At 31.5% G+C, this 26,419-nt stretch overlaps 4 protein-coding genes across 14 annotated transcripts in view; 3 read left to right on the forward strand and 1 right to left on the reverse strand.

Annotated features, from left to right (window-relative positions):
- The window catches only part of LOC105678790 (spliceosome-associated protein CWC27 homolog), a 25,615-nt gene extending 20,464 nt beyond the window's left edge, over window positions 1–5,151 (forward strand). Inside the window, exons 4-10 of one of the 2 annotated variants that reach the window (XR_010888476.1) lie at window positions 66–275; window positions 355–555; window positions 666–799; window positions 872–1,126; window positions 1,199–1,378; window positions 1,468–2,063; window positions 2,287–5,151. Coding sequence is in view for 1 of the 2 variants with exons in the window: in XM_012378432.2 (XP_012233855.2) it covers window positions 66–275; window positions 355–555; window positions 666–799; window positions 872–1,126; window positions 1,199–1,378; window positions 1,468–1,975 (1,488 nt within the window). In the remaining variant the exon portion in view is untranslated. Of the gene's footprint in view, window positions 1–65; window positions 276–354; window positions 556–665; window positions 800–871; window positions 1,127–1,198; window positions 1,379–1,467; window positions 2,148–2,286 lie in introns of those variants that run through there. The other variant, XM_012378432.2, reaches the window with a different exon arrangement.
- On the forward strand, window positions 2,932–11,046 carry LOC136997932 (uncharacterized). 2 transcript variants are annotated; one of them, XM_067349364.1, is made up of 8 exons: window positions 2,932–3,073; window positions 5,572–5,789; window positions 6,171–6,352; window positions 6,548–6,695; window positions 6,794–7,155; window positions 7,409–7,859; window positions 8,589–8,818; window positions 9,214–11,046. In XM_067349364.1, the coding sequence occupies exons 1-8, from the start codon at window positions 3,040–3,042 to the stop codon at window positions 9,539–9,541; spliced, it is 1,953 nt and encodes a 650-aa protein (XP_067205465.1). In that variant the 5' UTR covers window positions 2,932–3,039; the 3' UTR covers window positions 9,542–11,046. The 2 variants fall into 2 exon arrangements, with proteins under 2 accessions (XP_067205465.1, XP_067205466.1); XM_067349365.1 differs by lacking the exon at window positions 2,932–3,073 and adding an exon at window positions 4,277–4,398.
- A 2,068-nt stretch (window positions 11,047–13,114) lies between these two features.
- HLH3B (Helix loop helix protein 3B) lies at window positions 13,115–20,804 on the forward strand. 9 transcript variants are annotated; one of them, XM_067349369.1, is made up of 6 exons: window positions 15,557–16,003; window positions 17,129–17,239; window positions 18,601–18,828; window positions 19,027–19,235; window positions 19,494–19,844; window positions 20,322–20,804. In XM_067349369.1, the coding sequence occupies exons 1-6, from the start codon at window positions 15,863–15,865 to the stop codon at window positions 20,662–20,664; spliced, it is 1,383 nt and encodes a 460-aa protein (XP_067205470.1). In that variant the 5' UTR covers window positions 15,557–15,862; the 3' UTR covers window positions 20,665–20,804. The 9 variants fall into 9 exon arrangements, with proteins under 9 accessions (XP_067205472.1, XP_067205470.1, XP_067205469.1 ...); XM_067349368.1 differs by having other exon boundaries at window positions 15,560–16,003; window positions 20,319–20,804; XM_012378630.2 differs by lacking the exon at window positions 15,557–16,003 and adding an exon at window positions 16,572–16,937 and having other exon boundaries at window positions 20,319–20,804.
- Window positions 20,805–26,162, reverse strand: LOC105678920 (protein toll-like). The gene is made up of 6 exons (XM_012378644.2): window positions 25,940–26,162; window positions 25,301–25,512; window positions 23,808–24,793; window positions 23,344–23,665; window positions 22,637–23,242; window positions 20,805–22,464 (listed from the first exon to the last, which is right to left on the reverse strand). The coding sequence occupies exons 2-6, from the start codon at window positions 25,484–25,486 to the stop codon at window positions 21,496–21,498; spliced, it is 3,069 nt and encodes a 1,022-aa protein (XP_012234067.1). The 5' UTR covers window positions 25,487–25,512; window positions 25,940–26,162; the 3' UTR covers window positions 20,805–21,495.
- Window positions 26,163–26,419: the final 257 nt, after the last annotated feature.

The raw sequence follows: 26,419 nt of genomic DNA on the forward strand, positions 1-26,419 counted from the left end.
AAATAACAGAGCAATTAAAGCTACTATATCTTTTTTTATTTAATTTATGTTTCTATCTTAAATAGGTGGTAATGAAGACAACAGTTGGTGATATAGATCTGGAATTATGGACGAAGGAAGCTCCCAAGGCTTGCAGAAATTTTATACAGCTTTGCATGGAGAGCTATTATAATAATACAATATTTCACAGAGTTGTGAAAGGTTTTATAGTGCAAGGTGGAGATCCAACAGGAACAGGAGAAGGCGGCGAAAGCATATATGGACATCCTTTTAAAGTATGATAACTTTAAAGTATGATAACTGTGCTTGTTGCTGTAATTTTGATTTAATAATTGTGTTTCATTTTATTTACAGGATGAATTTCATACAAGATTACGTTTTTGTCGAAGAGGTCTGCTTGCTATGGCCAATGCTGGCAAAGACGATAATGGTTCCCAATTTTTCTTTACTCTTGGTTCGACACCTGAGTTACAAAATAAGCACACTATCTTTGGCAAAGTTACTGGTGAAACAATTTACAATATGCTTAAATTGGAAGATGCGCTTGTAGACCACGTAAGTATTTTACATTTGTGTATATTATATTTTTATGTAAAACTTTAAAAACTTTAAAACTAAAAACTAAAAGGAAGATGTATGAATTTCTATGTAATTCTTCGTTTCAGGATGATAGGCCTCAATATCCGCAGAAAATTTTAAAAACGGAAGTCTTAAATAATCCATTTCAAGATATTGTTCCAAGAATAGTGTCTGAAAAGAAAGATAAAGAAAGCAAGAAGGAGAAGAAGACTGGTGTAAAGTAAGATGTAAACTTAAATATACTTATTTTAAAGAATAATATTTAAAATTTTAATATTTGCAAATGTATTAGGAATTTCAAATTGCTATCGTTTGGAGAAGAAGCTGAAGAAGATGAAGAAGAGTCTTCAGTTTTAAACAAACAGTACAGTGGTAAAGGAAAGTCAGCACACGATTGCTTGTCCGACCCAAAATTAAGCTCACAATCTGTAGTCGAACCAACTGAACCACCAAGTAAAAAAAAGAAAGAGGATCAAAACAGCGATTGGGAAAATGATGATGAAACACGCACTCCGGAAGAGTTGGCTGCTTTGGCGAAAGAAAAAGAGTAAGTCACTTGCAGAAAATAAATATATTATTATGTAATGAAAAATAGTTATAAAATATTGTGTATCAACAGAGCTGTAAAAGAAAGAATCAAGAATAAATTGAAAGATTCTAAAAAGGCTTCCCAATCAAAGCCGAAAATCGAGAAGGATGAAACGAAGGATGAATCGATAAGCGAAGAAATAAACGATGATGCGGAAGTCGAGGAATATTATTTGGGAAAAGATCGAGACGACGAGCGGAAGAAAAAGGCGTATGTATAACATTATATTATATAGTTTTTAATTATTTATAAACTTGTATCTTTTTAATATTTCGTATTGTTTCCATTTCAATACGCAGTGAGGCAATTAGGAAAGAAATACGCGACTTGAAGCGCGACGTGCAGAACGAGAAGAAAGCGAAAGAAATTGAACAGAAGCAACAAGCTCAAAAGAAAGAAAATAAATCTGAAATAATGAAAGAATATAGAGAGACTCAAGAAAAATATAAGGAGGCAAAGGCGAAATTGCCTAAGAAAGGTAAAACGCGCGAGGATTATACCATGGAATTGTTAAACAAATTCAAGAACAAACTTCAAAACGCCAAAGAGCACGTGAAGAGTGATACACCTGATACAAAGGAGACATCAAAGGATACTGAGGATGACGATCCTCTGGACGAATCCTGGATGACACACGCTCTGCACTGCGAAGATAAGACGCCAGTGCTCGCCAAGGATGCCAGTACGAAAGACGACGATTGGTTTGAGATCTATGATCCCCGAAATCCGTTGAATAGACGACGGAGAGGAGAGAAGTTCGATAAGTCTAAAGAGGACAAAAGCAGCAAAAATTATTCCCGCCATTAGTGACCGTTATCATTATTGTAATATTAGAATTAGTCACGTGGATATTATAGTAATTAACTCTCGATTAATTGAGTAGTTGCAAAAAATAGTAAGTATAAAAATCTTGTGTCAATTCTTTATGTAAATAGAATGCCTCCCTACGAATTGCAAAATATATTCTTTTTCTACAACATTCTCTTGTATCGATTTTGCGAGAATGTATTAGGAGTATGTTGAGATAATTTTTTCACAAAATATTACATATTTGCGTTTTTTTAGCTAGCCGCTAATTAAATAATCACATTTTATCATTCAAGTAAATTTGCTTTCAGCCGTTTTTATCGCGCACTGTATTTTACGTTCAGCGAGATTGTTCGCGGTTGCTGAAGCGAGAGAAGCAGAAAGGCGGAAACCGACGGCTAAGCTTTTGGGATTTATTTTGAAAAACGGGCACGTTGCTTCGGTAACTACGCGTCTCAAGTGATGATGATAACCAGTGATGATGATATAAGAAACACGTGGTACGTAAATAGGTTGCCGATCGAGATTTTTTCATCCGTGTGCATTAAAGTTGCGATAAGACGTTGATACAAAGCATAGCATGTTCGTTCGCAGATTCAGTCGATCTGTTGACAGCGAGCGATACGCATCACACGTTTCACTTAACTTCGCAATACCGGATCGAACTGGTGAATCGCGGCGCGGCGAAAGCGTTTTTTAGATAAACGCGTCTTTTTAGATAAACGTGAAAGGCGATATTTATAAAATATTTTCCGTTTTATCAAATTAACGCGTCAGAGAAAAAAAAAAAATTTTTATGTAATCTCACGGAGTTGAAATACTTGTTATATATTAATTGAGCGTTAAACGTCCGATTTGATACCAGAAGTGTGAGTGGAGTGGTAATTAAAATTGTCGTTCGCGAATGATGTGATATTATATAATCGACAGTGAAATATAAAGCATCGGCATGCGTGCTTTTTAGAAAAGATTTATTTTTTTATTGGAAAAAGGGAAAAACAAGACTACACAGCTTTCTGTATATTGCGAGTTCCGAGTGAGCACGTCTATGCCGCGAACAGGAGATGTCAACGACACCGTTGAAAATAGATATACTTGGTAAAAATCTCCGTTAATCACTCGCTTTGCACATCGATGCTTTAATATATTTGCATATCTCGACGCGGTCGAATGATAATACGTCGTAGAAACGATGCGAAGAGCATCGATAATTGCCACTGTGTATAAACGCAACGCAGCACTTCATTCATCTTTCGATGCACTTTGAACAACGATAATAGTTTTTTTGCAAGTAAATAGAAGCAAAAACGACTTGCAGATATACATTATAATAATTTATAACAATGATAACTTTTTTGCAAAAACTTCAATTTTTTAAATTTAATTAATATGGTTGCATTTTATATTTAATAAAAAAAAATTATAAATGTGAATGAAATATTAGATATTCTTTATTTGTGATTGCAATATCGAACAAGGAAAAAATACACGTATATTTTGCAGTACTTTTTTTCAATTATATTGATATGAATTTTTTGCAATAAGTGTTGCGCTTAGCAATCATTAGCGGCACTGTGTAGTAATAAGAGGAAAGTCGCCTTCAAAAAGGCGGCACATTCATTCTATAATTCGCGCATTCTTCTTTAATGTTGTTCATTTAATCGTAATGGTACCGATGCATATGCCTACGTGTGAGAAAGATTGGTTTTATTTTTAAGTTTCTTTCTTCTTTCTCTTCCAGCTTGGCTGTTACTGCGATTTCAAGCACGTGTTCGTTTCTACGCGCAAATTTTTCCGCAAATAAAGCACAATATACGACACGTACAACAATGACTACATTTTCTCTTGTAACTTTATTTTGAGACTAAGCGAAGACGACTTAGATATATTCGAGAAAGATATTTCGCGCAACCTTTTTCGACACATTTATAAAAATTCTAGAAAAGTTCAAAGAGTGATTATTTATTTAAATTTTATTTTTTTACGCAATACAATTTTCATAACCGGAATGAAATGGTTCACGGTTTATGATTTGTTATGCGAAGTTGAAAAAAGGTTACTTGTTTATATTAATTATTAAAATATTTCTTTTTATTCGTGATGAAATCTTCATCATTAAAACGGAACGTTGATGTGATTAGTGATTAAAAAAATATAAAATATGATTGCGCACGTTTCGATCGATTGAATTAAACATGAGCATTTGTGCTGTAAATCATCGAATAATCCCCGATAATAGAATGATAGAAATTTTTCCATCGCAGACTTATTTTCGCTTTATTTGTACACGCGTCATCTGAGCAAATAATGATCTTCCTATCCAGCAGCGTGATGAAAAAAAAGTTTATCAATGCACGATAAGTTATCTTAGAGTGCATCAATTCACATCATAGAATGGGTCATCGTCTCGTGAAAGCACAAAGGTGAAACTTGTGATCTCGTAATCATCAAATCTGACGAATATTGCGCGGAAAGTTCGCGCAATGTTTCATCTTCCACGAATTCACGAAGTTCACTGCGCGTAATTTGCGTTGTTCCTACTTATACGTGTCTTCCTTTAAATATAATCCATTACAGAGGTTCTCAAGCAAATTTGCAGTGGAACGTACGCAAACAACTTGCGCAATGTTTTAACAATGGAAGATAATTGCTCATCGATAGTTATTATCGCTTGTTTTGAACGACCTATAATTTGTGACAGAATTTAAGATAAAATTTTGTTTATAGTATTTTATATATGATACAGAAAGCATTTAAAAGGCTATTATACATATCAGTGATTTATATTTTGCATGTATATGTTCTGAGTCTTCAAAATTTATTTGTTTTTAAAGCATAGAGTTTGTGAATTTTTGTTCGAAAGAAAAAAATTGGCCTGAATTGTTTTTTATTAGATAAGCAGATTGAAAGATTTGCGCGTAATAAATGCAACTATTAATAGGCAGGTTTTATAACAGGATTAATGTCATGCGATAAGTTAAAGATCTTCGTATTCGAAAATCCTTCAAGTTAATGCAAGAATTCCATAAAATGAAATCCATGCGCTTTAACAAAGCTGTAGAATATTCAAGTAACTTTCCATTGTTTTTCTGCCTATACGCGTAAAAACATACTCATATAAGTAAAGGCATATCTTACAGACTGTAATTGGAGATAATAAATTGATAAAGAACCTATATGAGATAAATATCTTTTACGCATGTACTACATTTTACATTATACGAATCGATTGGGTATCTATTTTTAATTATAAGTAATAATTACAATCTTCAATAATTGCTACTTTAGTAAAGATACAGAAAAAGAACTGTATTTATTTTATATATAATGTCTATAATTTTTTACAATACTATCAATTTTAGAGATAATTGTTGTAAGTCGGAAGATTTTGATTAATTAAAATATATAGACATTAAATCAAGCAATAAATCAAAGAAAAAAAAATACAATTACAAAAATTGAAAAGATTTCTGACAAGTATAACAATGTGAAACGAAATTATATATTTATCGGAAATAATAGAATTCGGATGAATTTTATTTGGGATATTCAAAGATTTGAGATATTTATACGCTTTACGTTAACAATTTTCACAGAGGACGGTATTCGTCCACGAGATTGGCAACCTCGAAGATCAAATTACAAAATTCCCTTGAGAGTACTGCGATTATGTTTGCTGGGAATGCTTCTACCATCCATGCTCGTTGCTGGACCGCTGTATCTGCGGTACCGCGTGTACTCTGAACAGCTGTATCCTTTAACAATGTCGGATCAGAGACTGATCGATGCCAAAATATCCACAACTTGGTGCCAGGTAAGGCATTTTGCTATTAACATTTTATTTGTGACAATCTCCTCTCCCTAATTTTTTTTAACTTTTAAATTATTTCTCAGAAAATATTATTTACGTTATTTTGGATTTTTCGGATTATGCTCTATTGCGTGTTTTAATTATACATATTTTATTGTTAAAAATTAAATATGATTATTAATATCGGCAAATTTTTATTAACTGAAAATACGTAAAATAATTAATTTAATTCTATGCTTTTTACAATTACATTGTCAAGATTCTGTCATTTGATAGTTTTTATCGTATCCAAATAATATTTTTCGAAATTGTGTTTGCTCCTTAAAAAGTGAATGTAAAACTGATAACAAATCAAATCGTTAGTAAATCAATTGTTGTTTGTAGAGTCAATTAGTCAAAGTTAACACCACGTTCAATGCATACCTGATGAGCAATGAGCCAGTGGTCAAAAAGGAAACGATGCCGGTTTCGATGACGAGACATCTCGTCATGGAAGACGATATGAAGGAGTATTGGGGATTTTATCTTCTAAGTGGCAGCAGCGTTACTGTTTCAACTTGTGTAAGGTAGAATTATAAAAATGGGGGCTTGCTATTATGCAATTTTGAAATTTGATTAATGGACAACGTATTTTTCAATTTAGCTAAATATTTCTTATTGCATGATAGTAAAAATAATTTATCTGAATTTCTATTTACGATATTATATCACAAATATATAATCAAATGTAATATCTATTTGGGAATGGCCATTACTTGTAGATGGCCAGGTGCCTCTTTGACAATAATCCGTGGACACAAAAATTTGCATGAATGCGCTTTCATCGGAGACGATAGTAGCGAGGAACTCGAGGAGCTTCTTGAAGTCGCCAAGGAACAAGGACTCCTCGATGCAAAAGGCACTACGGAGGTGTGCCTCTTTTTCTTTCAAAAAATAATATTTTCTTCAATTTTATGAAAAATATACAAGACATATTTTTTCAATGAAAGTTTCTTTAATTGTCACAGGCAGCGCGTCTTAGTAATGTGCCTGCAAGAATGGGACGAGTAGACCAGGATGTGCATTTTCTTCACGAAGGCAGCGTTTTTCGCTTAAACGTTTCCAAATCATCCGGACATCAGCCGGGTAGCCATGAGCTGGATGCTCAGGCGATGCGGAATATTCTCACTCAGCTCTTTGCCAAGACTCTCGACACGAAGAAGAAACAAAAAGAAAATCAGCATCACCATTACGAAGCCGTCTTCAGGGAGGCTACTAATATTGATAAGCCACCAATCACAAATTACCCTGAAGATCTGCAGGATCAGTTTCTCCATAAGAATCCGATCAACAGATTTAATGATGCAGAGATATCGGAAAGCAGCACAAGGTGCGTTCTTTTCCTTAATTACTAACATTTTAATATTGCTACATCCTGATATCTGTTTTTATGAAAAAAATATTTTTTAATCTATCAAAAAATTTTTCTATTATTGTATAGTATTATCTTATTAAGAAAAATATATATTTTATTAAATAAAAGAATTTATTAGCTTAACAATAACTGATTGGTTTTGAAGAAATTTATCGTACTTCTAATTTTTTCTTACGTAATTAAGAATTGTATATTCGAACTGTTTTAGAGCCGCGCCTTTGAATACATCCTCTTCTTTCAAAGAAAAGCAGTTTAATAAAGAAGATGTTGAGAATTCCACGCATTCTCTTAATATTCGTCCAACTTCTACAAAATTCAGCATGCAAACGGAGACCAAGACGAAACATAAAATTACAAAAGAGCAAGAAGAATTGAAAGCCGAACAAGTAAGCTCTGCGGAAGTGTTTCAAGATGTATTGCGTAAAATTAATTCCTTGGGCGATCGTGGTAAAGCGATGTTGCATAAATTGATGAACGAGATTGATGCGCAAAACAATACTGAAGGCGCCGCATTAAAACAATTAGTGAGCGAAACGATGAACGATAAGACATTGTCAAGCGAGGCCAAGCGCAGAAGGAAAAAGGACCTCCTCCTTTCGTCGCCGCTTCATCAAGAACTAACGCAAGAGGATGAGGATGGTGATGCACCGCTAGAAGAGGTACTGTACTCTATTTTATCATTTATGTATTTTATTTATTATAAGTAAAGTAAAGCAAACTATTTTTTATAGTTAGATATTTATGATAATTTGTATTAAGAGTGGTTTTAAATCTTTTATCTACTTGAAAAAATCCAGAAAAAATATGTGCGTGTGTAATTCAATTTTTATTTTAAAAATTCATTGTCTATGAACTTTTTTAATTTAGAATGTGTAAGTTTTCTTTTCCACTTGTCCCAAAAAAATCTGTTCATAAATAATGCACGAGAATGTTAACTCGGCACACGAAGAGATTTATGGCATTATCTTCATGACTGATAATGCGTTGTCCTTCATTGGAACGATAGCAGGTTTTAATTTGTCGTGTACTTATCACATTGATTTGGCAGATATCTCTCAGAATATATTCGAACAATTAGAGATTTACAAATCGCATAATTGCTTCTACTTAAATCTGGATCGTTCCTTTACATAATTACAAGATTTCCTTTATCGTCAGATAAGATCTGAGCCGTACAACGATATTTGATCAATCTTATTCATGACTATCTCTATAGATATTGAAGAATTACATTTGTTTGCAAAGTGCGACCATGATTTCTGTTTATCTATTACTTAGAATTTCAAATAAGGATAAAATTAAAGACTGAAGAATTTTGAATGAACTACTTTATTTGGCTGACGCGCAGCGTGCAAAAGAAATGTAAAGATGTGATTTATCTTTTTCAGGGAATGTTACATCCAGACGGTATTGCGGAAGATCGTGGTACCGTAAACGAAACAACTTTGAATGACAGAAGTAATTCCGAGTTCTGGAGCTCGTTTAGCAGCTCTGAGGAGCGGCTGTTGGAATGCAAGGGTTTGATACTCAATTTACCTCTAACACCTCATCGTTATTGCACACCCAAGCATGAAAATCAACATTCTGCGGCGTCCTTTGCCAACACTGTGACATATAGGTAAGTGATTGCATTAATTCTCAGAGAACAGCACGGTTTCACGTTCGACTGTTTATTGAATTAATAAGTACTTAATTATTTCTTATATATCGTTGTTCTAAATTTTATTTTATCTACTATGAAAAGTCAAAAAGTAAAGGAACATTCACGGAATAAAATCCTTTATAAAAGAGCTTTTGTGATTTTTCCTAGAGAAAGAACAAAACTAATTTGTGTTATATCCAATTTTACTTTAAAAATTTTGTTAGCATCTATAGGTTTAGAATATACATATCTTTTTTTATATAACAAAAAATTTTTTGCAAATATAAATATAGCTGTTTTATGTTAAACTTTGAATTTTATATATCATGTATTTTTATTCTTCTACATTTTATGATATAATTTTATTGTAGAGTACCTATGAATGGATATTACTTCTTTGTATTTAACTCGGAGAATGAGATCCAACCGAATTACGTGAGAGTGAAATTCGATCTTTTGAAGACTGTTTACAATACTTCGAATTCCGTGCATGCTTGCAAAAACAGCACGAAGGAATGCTTATTGCCATTTACGATTTTTAGCAATGAAAGAACGATATTAGAATTGCCATTAAGTGGCAATGACTCACAATGGAATGAGGAATACGTTGTGGTATCTACGTGCGAGCCACGAACGACAGTTTATATTATTTGCGTCATTATGGTGCCTTTGTTGATCCTTTGTTTCGCCTTTCATTAAATGATTAGGTAATGAACAGTATTTTCCGATATTTCCATCGACGCGATTAAAATCGTTATTATATTATTACATAACAAAGCTATATTTTTGGAAATAAAAGGATCATCATCGGTATTTATTACAAATAATTGAATTCTTACTATTTACTGTTGAAGAAAAATTTCAAAATTAATATAAAAGAAATTAAAAAATAATTATATTGATAATTAAAGTCACATTCAAGATAAGAATAAGTGTTTTTGGATGAAAAAGTGAGGTAGAAAAGATCGTTAAATATTGATTTTTATTTCTCGATTTTTTAGACACCAAAACTTTGAGAATTCGAATGTATATATATTTTATTTACCAATTTGCCTTTTACAATAATGTTCAATGCTCAATTCTATTTTTTTATAATTTTAAATTTAGATCAATAATATACAATTAGTCTGTCAATTAATTTCTTATTTATAACTTGTAAATTGAATTTTATCTAGTTCTGCAGTTCTATTATTCTTTTTTGGTGAATGTGATCCTGCTGCCCGAGAAAAAATGGTATAATTGGTCAGATATAAATATATATAATTAGTTATGAAAAGATCTCATAACATATGTAATTTTATATGATTATATAAAATATTACATGTTATTAGATCTTTTCATAACTAATTATATATATTTACATCTGACCATATTATACCACTTTTTCTCGGGTGTTTTACACAATTATTATATACACATTTTGCTTAATTTCTATTGTACAGTATTTATTGTACTTATACTATAAACATTTTTAAGGATGTGCGAGAGTTTCTGATATTTTTAGATGCTTGATATTTGATTTAAATTAGCTTAAATCGAATTATTTCGATTTTTAAGTCGAAATAATCTGATTCGAATAATTAAATTTGTTTGAAACCCGACTAGAAAACTAGGATACGTTTTAATTCGCATTTTGCGAAGACACGCACATTTTTAAAAAGTTTTATAATATTTTGTACAATCATAAAATTATTGAAATTTGCTTTAAATATTTGTACAAAGTTATTTCCAAATTGGTTAAAAAAGTTATAATCAAAAAGACATTAGGTGATTTTTTTAACTTTTTGTATTGTGTTAAATAACGTAGTTGAATTAACATAGGTGAATTATTATAGAAATTATGGTGATATTAAGATTAGAAGCTGAAGCACTATCTAATTATAAAGTATATTTAAAAATTTGTACCTTTATTAGATCTATATATTCTGGTCGATATAAAATAAGACTGGCATCGAGATTATATTTCACATAATTGTTACTAACTGTTGTAAATACTTTAGATTAATCGTGATTGATAAGTGTGTTCCGATAGTGATAGTCAAGTGAGATATTGTTTTCGACGCAGTTTCGATCCTGAAAATAATCGTTAAGGACGATACAATTAATTGTTTGTGCGTAATAATACGTCTGTTAAATAATACAATTAATTGTTGAATTGTTAAATTGTTGCGTCAGAAAATAAAACGATCCATTAAACGATTGCATTCAAGTGTCGAATTTATCCGAACAGTACAATTTCTAATCTTAATTGCTATTTATGACCAATTTTCCTGAAATCTTTTAGCAAAACAAAAATATTTTTATTTTATTCTCATTACATTTTAACTTATTCTAAAATACTTGTGTTCTATTTGATCCTGTAAAGAGATAACTAACGATTAGGTAACGTTGCATAACTCATAACACATAGAGTTAATGTTTGGTTTAAATGCCTCGCATGCATACGTATGCGCGTTTCGGTGATCGATATGTCACTGGGTGCGAGTGCCACACGTGGAAAACAAACACTAATAATGGGATTAGCGTGAGGCGGCTGGTTGACGGCGATAACGAAAATTGATTTCATCCTTCGCGTCCTCCAGCCACCCTGAGCCACGGGGATGCTCCATCCGAGCGCGTTGACGTTCATGGGACGCTGCGCAAAACCAGCGACACGCCTTTCTCCCATCAACACACCCCAGTGAGACCCCAATACCCACACGTGCCCAGTTGAACATTGATTTAACTCATTCAAAAGGCGATTTAATTCCGTTAACGGAAATCAATTGAACTCTCGTATTCCGCTAAAAGCAACCTAAAAATATCGAATCGTTGCAAAAACGCAGTAATATATTTAGTAAAATAATTAATTATTAAATATAAATGAATAAGAAGGCATACATTTTTGTATAAGATATGTAATATTGTGTAATGTATTTATTAAAATTATTTATTATTTTAATAAACATTTAATGGATATATGTCGATGCAAAGGAAATCGAATAGTAATTTGTTAGATTTATCTAATAGAAATGTTATCAAACGATGAGACAAAGGATGTAGAATTTACAAAATAGTAATTGTTTCTGTGTGTAAAATTATTTTGTAGTAAAATTATTTAACAACTTAATTAAAGCCTTCATTATCTAATTTCCATTATTGTCATTATTAACGCGAGGTTCGTTTAAAGAAGAATAAATTGTGTTTTTTAATTAACAGCAATTTAGTATGTATATGTTTCACTATTACAGGGAAACAATATTCTAAGATAACTATCTAATGGCGACAAGTGAAAGTGCCACTGAGATTTCGAGTAGAACGAGGAGACGGAGGCTGCGCGAGTGTTCGCCGCTGATAAGGGATGCTCCGCCCTCCGGTATTCTCGCGACAGTTACCCTCCCGCGTCCTCGCGATCGTAGAATCGCAGGGTCAAGTTGTTGGAGAGCCCGGTAACGGCATGAGGTATTAATCTCGGAGATTAAACGAACAAATCGACGGAAGATTAATTTTTAAGGTGCCGTAAAGTGGAAAGGATTGTCACCTTAATTAACAGTTACGCTACATCGCTCTGTAATTGAGTTTTGCATTCTTTTCACGGGTCCTGCTGATATCTTGCGGAAATAAATACGCCCAATTTACGGTATAAATATCGAAATATTTTACAATTGTTGCAGTTTTAAAATTGATACATTTAGCTGCATTTGGAACAAATTTATTACGGAATAATATCTCGACCCGATCATCGACTTTAATAATTCTCCGGATTTTTATCTGAAAACCAATAGGGACCCGATAACCGCGATAACTATCACGTGAGTCCATTTCGTGCGGCGGTGGTGATATTAATACCTTATTCTTATTCATTGACACGCGCAAATTGGGCCGCGAATCGCCAGGCCTGTGGGAAACCGCTACAAAATATCCCCTATTAAATTCGTCGGAGCACTTCGGGGGTGCCTTTTTATCGATTTCCCCAATAGGGCTCGCTAGACTGGCTACTTTTAAAATTTTCTCAGTGTCTGCAATTTTTATATAAAAAATTAATATTACATGAAATAATATTCCAACTCAATATGTGTGTGCAATAAGAAAAAATTAACAATTAATAACTTTATCTCAAGTAAATAATTTTACAAACAAATATGAAATTGAAAACTTATAATATTGCGTTTGTTAAAGTAATGTTAAAATAATTTTAGAAAGACACATTCATAGCAATGTTAATACAATATTTTTGAAAAAATCATAACACAATCAATTATTCATGATATAAAATTGATATCTAAAAGAGACAAATTATATTATGGCTCATACGCGTAAGATAAAATAGATGATGCATTCACGAAGACCTTTTCCCAAACAATCAACTTTCGATTAGCCGGATCCCTGCGATTCGAGGAGCATAAAAAAACGGAAGCCCTGCTTAGTATACATTAAGGGTGAGAGAGAGTGGACCCCCTGTCGTCAAGTGGCCACCGGCTACGGGTTGTTTTATTGTGACACCTCGGAAGAGGGGTGCTACAGATTTTCCAGCAGGATGCGTCGGGGTGTCATCGTCGGAGCGCGATTAGGTGATCGTATCATTTTTGATGCTCATTCGAGCGCTATTACGAACCAATCTGCGTGGGACTTGGTTTGGCTTCGGGTAAGTGCCTCATACGATGATTATCTAAAACAAAGAAGAAATCAATAATAGACAAGTAATGCTTAGAAATTTCAACTTGTAACTGCATGCTTTTTTTTAACGACACATTTTGATATTCTAAATATTTAACAGCAAAGCGCGAAAAGTCAGAAATGTGTATGCGTGTGATGGTAATTACAATAAAATAGATTATAAAGTATTTATAAAAGTTGTATAAGTAGGAATTTAATTATATCAGCGTCTTATAAATTCTAAGTGTCTCGAATAACTTAAAAAAACATTAGAAAAGAAGCTATGAATCAAAAGCTCGGATGTCGAAACGCCAAAAAGTAGTACAAATAGTACAAATAAAAACAGTAAAATAATATTTTGTGAAAAAGTGATTAGGGGAAAAAAGATAAAGAGAATGGTTTAATTAGAGATGAACAGAATGGATTTCTAAATAACCAAACGTTTAATGCCAAAAATTTCACTGCTCATGATATTATTTGGAAGTTAAAATTCTTAAAGTTTATCTGGAAGTTAAATTAATAATTTTTAAGAATTAAACTAAAAGTTAATATATATATTATATATAAGCATTTTTAAGAATTAAGTATCTCAATGGGCGGTATTAAGAACAAATGCTAAAAATTGAACAATTAGCAACAATATGGTAATTAATATTAGCATATGATTATTCTAATAAATATTTAATAAGATATGTTATCGCTTCTCTTAAATGTCGTTAGATTTGTAAAATGAAAAGTCATTTAGCTCGTGACAATAGTTGGACTTCACGAGAAACGATAAGATAGATATACCCACGGGACTTGACATGCATTATACTTTAGTAATGCGGGAAAGATCTTTGAAACACATGGCAATGAGTGAAGCGGAGGGGGGATGAGATAAACTTCATAAACACACACGTGTTATATGCTCAAGATAAGAAGAAAAATATGTCGTAGCTATCTCTACATTTCAACCTATATTATGTATGTTAAAACATAAATTCGTGAACGAAACAGATGTAACAATAAACATGAGAATAATTATATACTTATAATTTTAATATTAACACTGTTAGGAATATGTTACAAGAAATTGTTTTTTGGCAACCTTGCTGGGCGTATTATTATAAAATGTTTCAATGTATAATAGAAATCAATTGCGTCTTGTTATGCAACATATATTATTCAATATTTAGAGAAAGTATTGTGCGCTGTAAATGCTTTCAAATATAAATTATTTAATATCACTAAGATATCAGGCTCTTTCAAACATATCGGCACTTTTTATCTCGCAATAAAAGACGCATAAAGATCACGTGCATTATCCCCGATTACCAACACGTGTCCCATCGCATGTACGGTGGGTAGTTTTTTTTTATTATCGATACATTACGAATACAAAAATTGCCTGCAATTTAAGAAAAGCACAAATGTGTTAGGGATTTAATATTCTTTGTTCCTCGACTTTTTAGATTGATAATTTTTTTAAATGCCGACGGTTTACATTCAATAATATCAAATCATATTTTGTTGCACTGATGTTTTATTATTATTATGACTAATAAAACACTGTTTTTAATTATATATATTTTTTTTAATTTGTAAAATCGTAGATTCACACTATTTTGCAAAGATTCAAAAAATAAAAATGTATCTATTTGTATATATTTAAGGAGGTATTCTCATTTGGAGAGGTTAAAAATTTTTTATTGTATATTGTAAAAGTAGTATATTTAAAAAATATGTTTTTAAAATGGTATGCTTGGGTCAAGCAAAGAGTAACAAAGCTAGAATGAGTTTGCCATTTAGTCGAATACAGGTCGCGTTAATAATTGTCGAAAAGATTCCGAAAAGATAAGGACATTTTTCATGGTAATATTTTTCCCCTTCCTATAAGATCAATGTGTAGTTTAAAGTCCAAGAATAGATGCAATAATAGACCGGAGAATGTTATCTTTCTTCTACATTTACTACCGTGTATGGTGGGGATTTTAAAAAATAAAAAAAGTATATAAGACGTTTCCGTCCAATATAATTTTCTCCTTCCCTCACTCTTTTAAGGTTCATTCCAATATGTTATACTTGTCTCTCAATATCTCAACTGCTTCCTACGGTGAAGGGTCGTTAAATAACAGACACATTCAAATCTGTTTAAATTTTGCAAGTATTTTGTACCTGTATATAAAGTATATGCATATAAAGTATACGTATATAAAGTACTTTGGAATGTAGAACCGTTTGAAGAAGAAACACAACGTAAAAGATATTCAGTTTGTTTCCAAACTCTAGAAGTGCCGGATGTAATTCTGTAGAATAGAATAGAAAGGAAAAATTTAATCTAACGCAGGAAGACAAAGAAAAGGAAAACTAAAAATAAGGCAAAGATATTCGCAAATTTTCGAAATGCAGAACGCAAGTCTAAACATCGAACATCCAAAGCATCGAAAGTGGCCTAAAGATTACTTAGATCAGCAAAATCAGTTTTACAAGTACTCTATGTGGCAGAGAAAGGTTCCTTTTATGCTGCAAGAAAGCAGATTAAGGGTGAGATTTGTAAAAAAATTTTTATTCATATTTAAATTGTACTCAAAATTTTAAACGCGTTTTTCTCAAAATCGTGCTTTTTAAACTGGTTTCCGTGATATCTCAAGACTGAGTTATCTAATCAATTTTACAAACATAGAAAATAAATATCGAGGTGGTACTAAAATAAAGTTGATATTTTTAGTATTTCGATTTTTTAAGAGCTCGACAAGGTTGACCAAAAATAGAATTTTTTCTAAGTCATGCCATTTTGCAATAAATAAATTTTGTACTCTTAATTTTGGTAGATTCGATAATCACAAGTATACAGATTAATAATTTTTTGTTGTTTTTTTGGTTTAGAAATTTACAACAATCGCAATCGTGGAAGTCATGAGCACAATATTTTTAAGCGCTGCACAAAATTATTTCATTACTATTGCAAATAAAATAAAAAAATTCTTGTGTTATTGAATCATCGATAAATGTGCGAAACTTTAAAGTTCTAAGTTCTAGAGTTTAAAAAAGATTATCAAAAATCATATACAATACGACGCTTCAAATGAGAATATTCTCTTAATATATTTGTATTCCGAAATCCTTGCGGCAAGATTATTTAAACAAAAGTTGAATGAAATATAGATATAGCTTGTCTTTTCGCAAAATATATATATAATATAAAGACGTGATCCGCGAGAAGAGTCGATACAGGGATGTTGAATGCAGCACGGACGGGGTGGACTGGATACGAGCTCCACCCATAAGCCTGCGCTCCGCCCTCGCGAATTTCATTTACCCGGGAGTGTTACCCTGGTTTCACTACTAGTCATATCGGCTCTTTCGACATTGGTGTTACTCTTTATCACGCTCGCGATGTGAGCCAGATCGTTCTTCGAGACATTAGTTTGTTATTAAATTTCACAGTGCGGTCGGTTTTTTTAATGTGTGCAACATGGTGAGTTCCGACTTCTTTGTGTGAACGATTGCATTTAAATGTCTTTTTAATCCTTTTAATTTTGCAATATAATTGTACGTAAATTTTGTGTGCGTGTGTGTAAATTGTGCATCTGGAGCAATGTTATGTTGTTCACAAACTTGTCACTGATTCAGTTTTAGTTGAGTCACAAAATTTCTATTTTCTTGAAGTTTTCTAGCATTAGTAAACAGATATGGAAATATGCGACGAAATTCCTTCCTTCTTTCTCATTATATTCTGTTAAACAGAAGAGGACCCGAAGTTATAGTCAAAACGTATTTGTAAGTTTTGTTTATTAATTTATAATATTTTTCGCGTGTAGTATCCGTGCTTCTGGTTCTCATTGCCTTTTTTTATTATTTTTATTATTGTTAAGAGCTATACATTAGATTTTTATAACAATTATTAGAGATACTGCACTATTATTAATTATTAGTTTATTAGAAAAATAAATAGATTTTTTTATGTATAAAAAATAAAAAATAACTTATTCTCTTTTTAGGACATCAGCTATAATGTAAAATTATTTAATATAGAAAAGAAGCATATAGTGCTTAGTTTGTATATCATGCGTCATGTGTATAAATAACATTATGACACACAGCATTTTTTAAATTGCCGAGCGACTTATTATTGTGCAATAGATTCGTATGTCATCAGTGTTATCAGAAAGTAATTAATATAAATATCTCAAAACTAAATTAATATCAGAACAAATAATATAAAATGAAGACGTTGTATTACACTATCATAATTATTCATTTAGTCACCGAACAATTTTACTTTCTATAATAATTAAATTAAAATTTTAAAAACTACTTTATACAAATTTGTCTTGTAATGCAGTTGCAAAATTACAGCGCGTGTATACTGCAAGTGTATATTATATAGTTTTGTAAATTCTGCGTAGAAATGTTTGGTTTTATTTCGATATTAATAAAATGTGTTGGAAAAACATTAGATTTTCAATTGCAAGATGAAATTCTTGAAAGTGCGCGATACAATTTTTCTGAAAAAATATTTGCTATTCATCTGTTTAATATCATAGAATTTGTAGTAACAAAGCTAAAAGAATATCGCGTACGGAGAATCATTGATACTGAATAAATTGAAGAATACTAATGTGTAAAATTATTACTAAGAGAAAACATAAATGAATGAATGGAAATGTTTCTTTTTATATCAATGAAACCAAGATGTATGAAGCGATACTATATTGTATACTTGATTGAATGACTAATAAAGATAAAGTGAATGCCACAACATATCTGTCGAATGTCATGGACAATTGAAGAGAGCGCAGTATCAACTTCCTGCCGGTGTTACGGAGGCTAATTATGCTTAAGCTTGTCGACAAGAGTCACTTAATAATAATAATTAATTATATTTACAAATCAGTTTAATTTAGAGTCTGAATAAATTAAAAGATTGTGATCAGAATTATAACAATTTCAATTTTTCTTCTGGAAGATGTTTCTACGCTTAAAAGTGATTATATCATGTGTCATTAGATTATTGCTTACGCGTAATATCTGAAAATATATTAATTTATTATTTTACAAATATTAATCTAAAACATATAATAATACGCAGAGTTTCTTGAACTTTGATCGAGTTTGTTTATTATATTTCATCGTTACAGCCGATGCTAACATACAGTGGCTGCGGTATAGGAGCTGCAGAGGCTGAAAGTGGTTCCCCAGCAGGATCGTTATTATCTGGCGAAGGAGAACTTCCAGAAGAAGCCGGCGATTCTCCGGGGACATCACGAGACACCGAAGAGGAAGCTACGCTTTCCGACGAGTTTTATTCCCACGACACCGACGAGGAGGACGATCAGAGCAAGAAAAGGCGGGACCGTTCTACCTCCGTAAGTAAAATTTGACATCTTTTCCTTTAAATTATATTTCATGAAAATTGTAATCAACATTACGATGAATATAATATAATAAGATAGTAGAAGGTTTAGTTAGTCGATTGCTAGATAACTAACAAACTGAATTAAAATCGAATCTAAATTGTTTGCCGAATTACTTGTAGCTTAATAAAATTTACGATGACTCCGTAGCTAGACGGTATTTCGTCTTCTGGCAGTGGTCATTTGGGATCGCCTACGCCTCGCGCAGGTCTAGGAGTTAGAAAATTATTCACAAACAGCCGCGAACGATGGAGGCAGCAAAATGTGAGCGGTGCTTTCGCCGAGCTTCGCAAATTGGTGCCGACGCATCCGCCGGACAAGAAATTGTCGAAAAACGAGATACTAAGAATGGCGATAAGGTAATCCGTTAATTATAGAAATATTAGCTTAACAGTTACACATTGTGACACTACTTTGAGTTACATATGTACATATTGCAACGTTTATTTATCCAGTACATTGATAACGATTATAACGTTTAATATCCGATATAATAATTTATTTTCAGAAAAATATATGATATTTAATTACGCAATATTAATAGAAATAAAATAAAATTAATTATGCGATTCCTAACTTACTGAATTAAAATAATAGCGATAAATTTTGTTTTGAAGATACATAAGGTTGTTAAGCAATGTTCTGGAGTGGCAGAAGGGTCAAGATCGTAACGGGATGCAACATGACGTGCGCATCAAATGCGAGTCGCATTTGAATAATCAAAACTCCGTTACGTATCATGCGAAGCCGACTGTAACCTTCTTGAAACAGGAGAAGTCGAGTGTATCTGAAAATTCTCATGTTTTTCGCGTAAATTATACCGCGCAGAGGCACAACTCTCACGCGGCGTGTGACAAAAACAGTAGCAATTTGCTGATGATCGCACCAACCGGACTCAACGCAGCAATTACCACCGGAAAACGCTGCGTCACACCTTCCGTCGTTGTCACACAAGGCAACTTTCACAAGTGAGTTACAGCAAAATCATTAATTTGTCTCTGCAAAAAAAAGAAAAATTAAGAAAAATTGATATTTATTCAGTTTGTAAAAAAATCGTGCGTTCTCAATCTCTTTGCACTGATAAGTTGTTCCTTTTTTTAAATTTATATCTATTTATAATACTTTATTAACAAAAATTAATGTTATATTACAGTTTTTTATGTAACATTTGGCATTTAGATTATATCGCGAAGTAATGTAAATATGTTAAAAGTAAAAAGAAATATTTGAAATGTTGGAACTAATTTTAAAAAATATCACAAACTAAATAAAGTCAATTTTAGTAATTATGATATGTAATGATCATAATTACTTATTTAAATAAAAAATATTAAAAATTGTAACAGAGTAGTACAGCACATTTAATAATTTTAAACATTTTATTAGTCTTGCTGCTACTTTTATGCAATTATTAATAACGTTAATGCTGTCAACATTTTTAGCAGCAGCAACAATGGAAATCTTATACGTTCTTCATCGAACGGACGTTCTTCGGGCTTTCCAAAATCACCGCAAGTTTCATCGAACACCGGCATGATATCTAATGGATCCTCTTCATCCTTGACATGCAACGCACCACTTACAAATGGAGTAGGATCAAGCGGACCAAGTTGTGCTCAGAAAAGATTCAAAATCGAGAGGGAGGAAGAGGATCAAATTCCGAGAGACTGCAGAGTCCCGCCACCATCCGTTCATAGTGTACCGGTCAGAAAAAGAGGAAAAGTAACTTTTGTGAAGGACTCGGGCTCAGTGTTTCGTAGCGATTTATGCAACATAGATCGCAAATGAAATGTGAGCCGAGAAATAACTCTGTAGAACGATCGTTACAATTTTCTTTCAACAGTATATGCATGTCCTGTAAATATTTTCTTTATGCTGTATTTGACAATAATTGGTGTTGTACAATATAAACAATTTCTCTCGATAAATCTGCTGAGATAATGTATATTTAAAATTTTCTTTACAGTTATTCAGATTACAAAACTTTTAATTTGCGTTAAACGTTGTATACATATATTTAACGCGTATAAGGTAGAATTTCGTCTTGTTATAAGAAACGTCATTTATCTAAAAATATCGATATCCTGCAAACCGCAAAAAACATTTGCGACACTTTATTATATTATTGATCATAAAATGTTCATGCTTTTTGAACAATTTAATTATTGAGAACTTAATATAAACCTAAATTAATAATTCAGTAAACTTTTTTTTGTTTTTGTAATTAAAATTTTACTGCAAATTGTAAATTGCAACTTGCAAATATAAATTTATAAATTTAAATAGTATAAAATTTATTATTTATACTATAAATTTAAATAGTATATAACTTATTGTTTATACTATAAATTTGAATAGTATAAAATGTACTGTTTATACTATAAATTTAAATAGTATAAAATTTATTGTTTACACTATACATTTATGTATTAATATGCTATCAAATTTATTGTTTTCTGAATTTTTTCTTAATTTGCATTATTGTATAATCAAGTGCGAAGCAACGGATAAGACAAATATTTTTTTCTATAGCGCTTTTACTAACAACAAATTCAATGTCGTATTCTATCGTCGCATTCTCGCCTCGTTTATATAGAAAATGAATCTTCATTTCGTTATTTAGTTGGAAAGCAATGTTTCACTAGAACCTTGATTAGGATAATCAAGGAATGCAGGTTCACTGCGATTTGCTTTGTCCTTAACATCATGTTTCAATAATTGTCCCAATTTCTTCCAGAACCAAGGATCTCCCCATTTAATGTAAATGTTTGCATTTATGAAATTTCTCAATTCTGAATCTAAGTGCTTGTCAGTGGGTTCTATTTCACCGTACAGGATTAATATCACATCCGCTTGATACTTTTCCCAAGCTTGACAAAGCGCGACCCTAAGTTCCATCTTTCCCCAGACGTTCTCTAAAAAACTTGGCGACAGCACCATCATCATTTGTCCGGACAATTTCGCAGATTTTATTATGTTTGCCGTTGTCCACTCGCTTACTGACCAGTCTCTATAAGGAAGATACAACTTCAATGGCTTCAAGCCGTTCTCCAATACATGCACAAAGTTGTTCATTACGAAAACATGATCATCCTGCGAGTAGCTTACAAACACATCGTAACACACTTCCTCATCTATATTAGTCTCTTCTTCCTTTCCATCCTCTTCATCATTTTCAGCGAATTCTATTATTGATCGATGCTCATATAATTTTCTCTTAAATTGCTTTCGATACATATAATAGAGAAGACCGATGATGCTGATGAATAATCCCACAATAACAAATATAATCAAAGAAATGTTCCTTCCAGACCATCCAGTCGTGTTATTATCCATATAATTCGGACAAAAATCAGTTATTGTCATTTTTGAAATAAATTTATTCTTCTCCTGACATGTAATTCTATGTAGATCGGCTATTATGTGTGATTTAAATGTGTGAATGAAAGTAAAGAAATCTGTAGTACTGCAATTGCATATAAACGGATTTCCATGTAAAGTTACTAAATATAAATTTGTGCAGCAGGTCAGAAAATTTAACACGTTGGAAGACATTTTTGATATTTTGTTATTATGAAGCTCCAAAACCTGCAATAAAATTTGATTTAAAATTTTTGCCATAAAATATAGCTTAATATTTTTTATTATCATATCACTCTATAAAGGATAAATTAGAAAATAAAACATTATTAATTTCTTCTAAGATTTTTAAATTCTTTTTTTTTAGAGATTGTCTTCCAGATAAAATAAATTTAAGTACCTCTAATGATTCCGGCAATTTATTTAAGGAAATCTCGGAAATATTATTGTTAGATAATATAAGTGTTCTCACTGGTCCATATCCCAATTCTTTCAAATTTGGCATTTCAGTTAATTGATTATTGGAGAGATTCAATTTGATTTGCCAAAATTTGTGCGGAATATTCTTGACGCTTGGCACAACAGTAAAATTTCTACCAAAGCAATCAATTATAAATGCTTCATCCTCCAGGTTTCTAAAGCAGCTACATTTGTCGGGACATATTGAGTCAATATATATATCTGCATTCATTGTACATGTAAATAACTTAGACTGTAAATCTATAATGCGCATGTGTCGCAATTTTAATGGGACAAAGCAAGTTAGATTTTTTGGATCTATATTAATATATTTTTCCATGATAGGATTCATTCCGCCTTCGAGATAGCGCAGATAGTCATACAATTCACAATCGCAATGCAAAGGATTATGTTCAATCAATATCACTGCGTGATTTGACCAATCGTTCTTGAAGATGTCTTTGGCGTTGTTCAAAGAGATGGATCGTATTTTATTATAAGTCAAATCCACTTCGATATTTTCCGATGCAAACTGTAAATCTTCGGCCTAAAATAGACAAAAAAGATTGCCAAATATTATTGACATTATCAATAAGCATTTCAAATAATGAGATATTTGTTATTTTTAGTGTTTTTAAAAATACTTACAGATAAATGGGATATATAGTTATTTCTAAGATCCAATTTTTGAAGGTGCTCCATATCAATGACCCAATCGCTAAACATTTCCGATATGCGATTGTGACTTAAATATAATTTCTTTAAAAGGTAGCAAGAAGCAAAAGGTGACTCTGTTATGTCATCATCATTATGGTCATTTGAAGTTACAATATTTAACGTAAGATTGTTGTGTGAAAAGTTGGCAATTTGTAAACTGTGTAAAAAAATGAAGCTTCTCTCGGAAATCAGTATCAAGGAATTTTCTGCCATATTTAATTCTTCCAAATATTCTAATTCCTTGAAAACCTCACTAAAAAATTAAAAAGATTTATATTAATAAAAATATAAAATATATATATATATATATAAATATTTATCTCTAGAATATACTATTAAAGTATTGGGCGGTAGTTGTGAGACATCCTGTATAAATTATAGTAATAGAAACGTACTTGTCAATGAATGAAATATAATTTTTTGATAAATCTAATTTTTTTAATTGCTTGAGATCTTGAAATATATTGGGTAGTTTTCTAAATGCATTAGAATCTAATTTCAATTCTCTCAGCTCTTTCAAATCCCGGAATATAAGTTTGGGTAAAAAGCCCAGATCATTTCTACTTAGTGTAAGACTTGTCAGCGAAAAACATCCCCACAAAAGGTCTTCCGGCAAAAGAGTAAGTCCATCTTTTTCCACTTTCAACATTTCCAATTTTGTTAAATTACGAAAAAATCCATCTGGTAAGGTGTTCAATTTTTTTTTGTTGAAGGATAAGTCAATAATTCGTAGATTTGTATTGTTTTGTAGCAGGTATCTTGGCAAAAGTGTAAAATTATTTTCAGCTAAACTAAGTGTTTCGAGATTTTTTAGCTTCCCGAATATGTTTTCCGGCAAGCTGACCAAGTTGTTCGAGAAAAGATTGATAAGTAAAACATTGACAAGTTTGTCAAAGATTCTTGATTTAAACTTAGTTAAGTTATTTTTTTCTAAAGAAAGCCATGTTAGATTATAAAATTTGTCGAATATGTCTGGTTTTATCCATTCCAATCTATTCTCTCCTAAGTCAAGTTCCTGCAATTTGGAATCATGATCAGAAAGTGGAGTAACTGTTATTAAATTGCTTTTGCGCAAGTTTAATCTTATTAGATTAGGTAAATCGGCTAGCAGATCTGTATCTATGCTGGATATAATGTTATTCGATAAATCCAACAAACGTAAATTTACGAAGCCGTTCAGATGCAGTCTCTTAAAAGAACTTAAATTTTTATATGAATGGAAAACTAATTTTTCCACATTAGTGGCTCCTAGCATGTCCGTAATCGTTTTTAAACTGCTGTCCTTCGGTAAATCGCAGTTATAAAAATACATATTCTTTACTGAACGTTTTGTTAAGTTGTACAGCTGAAAATCTGACCAGTTCGCATTAGAACATGTAACCTGCGTGAGAAAACATTAACTCATGTAATCTGGATTAAATAATTTTAGAACTAATAGTTTTAGCTCGAAAAGATCTAAAACAATCATTCTAAGAAATTGCATAAACAAAGCTTATTACAAGCAAAATTATAACTTTACGACTGATTGTGGAGAAATTCTCAGACAGAGATAAAATATTCTTACAATGCTTTTTATTTTGATTGCAGCTAGATATATATTTGTGTCTTTTCTCCAAAATTTTAAATTTATGTTTTTATAGAAAAAATAATCCAAAGTGAAAGAAAAAAATTTTATTAAATATCAAATGAGATATAATCTCCATTCTGTGATATTTGAGTAAGACTTTGTTTATTCCAATTTGTCATTCGAACTCATCATTTTTTAAGTTTTATGTAAATTCGAATTTTGGAAATAGTACTGACTGTATGTGTAAGCGCATAGATTTCTGCAATTATATATAGATAAAAATGCAGAACGGTTGTGATTTAAAAGTACACACATACATACCTTTATAGACTCGATTGATTCAAATTCAATATCAATAGACGAATTGTTAATTTTACATATTATCTCGATAGTGTCCCGTATACTCCATTCGCAACTACATATCTTATTTTCTGGACACAGAGAAGCGGATACACTACACACAACAACGAGTAAAATCGCGAAGCATATTTTGCGACGAGTGCACATTTTAAAACGTTATTTAGAATGCGTGTCTTAAACAAACAAAAAAAAAAATATTTATTGCATCGTTATATAAACGTTATTTACTTTTAATCTTTATTTTTTCTCAAGTCATAAATGTAAATTAGAAACAATATGATCAAAATTGAAGAGTATTGTGGATTAAATTAACGTGATTGTTTATAACTTTGCAAAATCTGTAATATAAAAATTGGTTATGCAAAGCTAATTTCTGCGACACCAAAAATAAGTTTGACAAACGCGACAATCGCAACGAGAAGCTTAAAGCATATACATACATCGAATTAGTTTAAATATATGATAATAATTTCAAATAGATTCGGATCTTATTTGAATTGAAAAGTTATTAAGTATCACAAAGATCTTGAAGTTTCTATCATATCTAATGCATCATATTTACTGTATGTAATTATATCTATTGTAAATGTGAATATTTACCTGAATTTATTTGCAATTAATCATGAAAAAGGTACAAATTTCTTTCCTGTGCACTGTTTCTGTCGTATCGTTCACTCTGGTACTGAAATGTTATCGAAATTAAAGAAGACATATATGTATATTACGATATGTCCCGACCTCTGTTTCATAATACGGAATAATACTATACAAGGTGGCTCATAAACAAACTTCTAGTCTTCAATATTTATAACACAAATCTACAGACCAAAAAATAAAAAATATTACAACATAAAATTAATAATATGCACAACGTATATGTATGAAATATTGTCTTGTACTTATAGAAATACACATAAAAATGCATACATAATAGAAATATTACGTACATATATTAAAATCGGTTTTCTATTAAAAAAGAGATTTAAAATTATTTGTGTGAAGAACTCGAGTACAGTATGTTGTAACGATTTATACGGCATAGATCGCAAATAAAATGTGAATCGAGAATAGTTCTTTATA

Source organism: Linepithema humile, chromosome 2 (assembly GCF_040581485.1).
Source record: "Linepithema humile isolate Giens D197 chromosome 2, Lhum_UNIL_v1.0, whole genome shotgun sequence".
NCBI lineage: Eukaryota > Metazoa > Arthropoda > Insecta > Hymenoptera > Formicidae > Linepithema > Linepithema humile.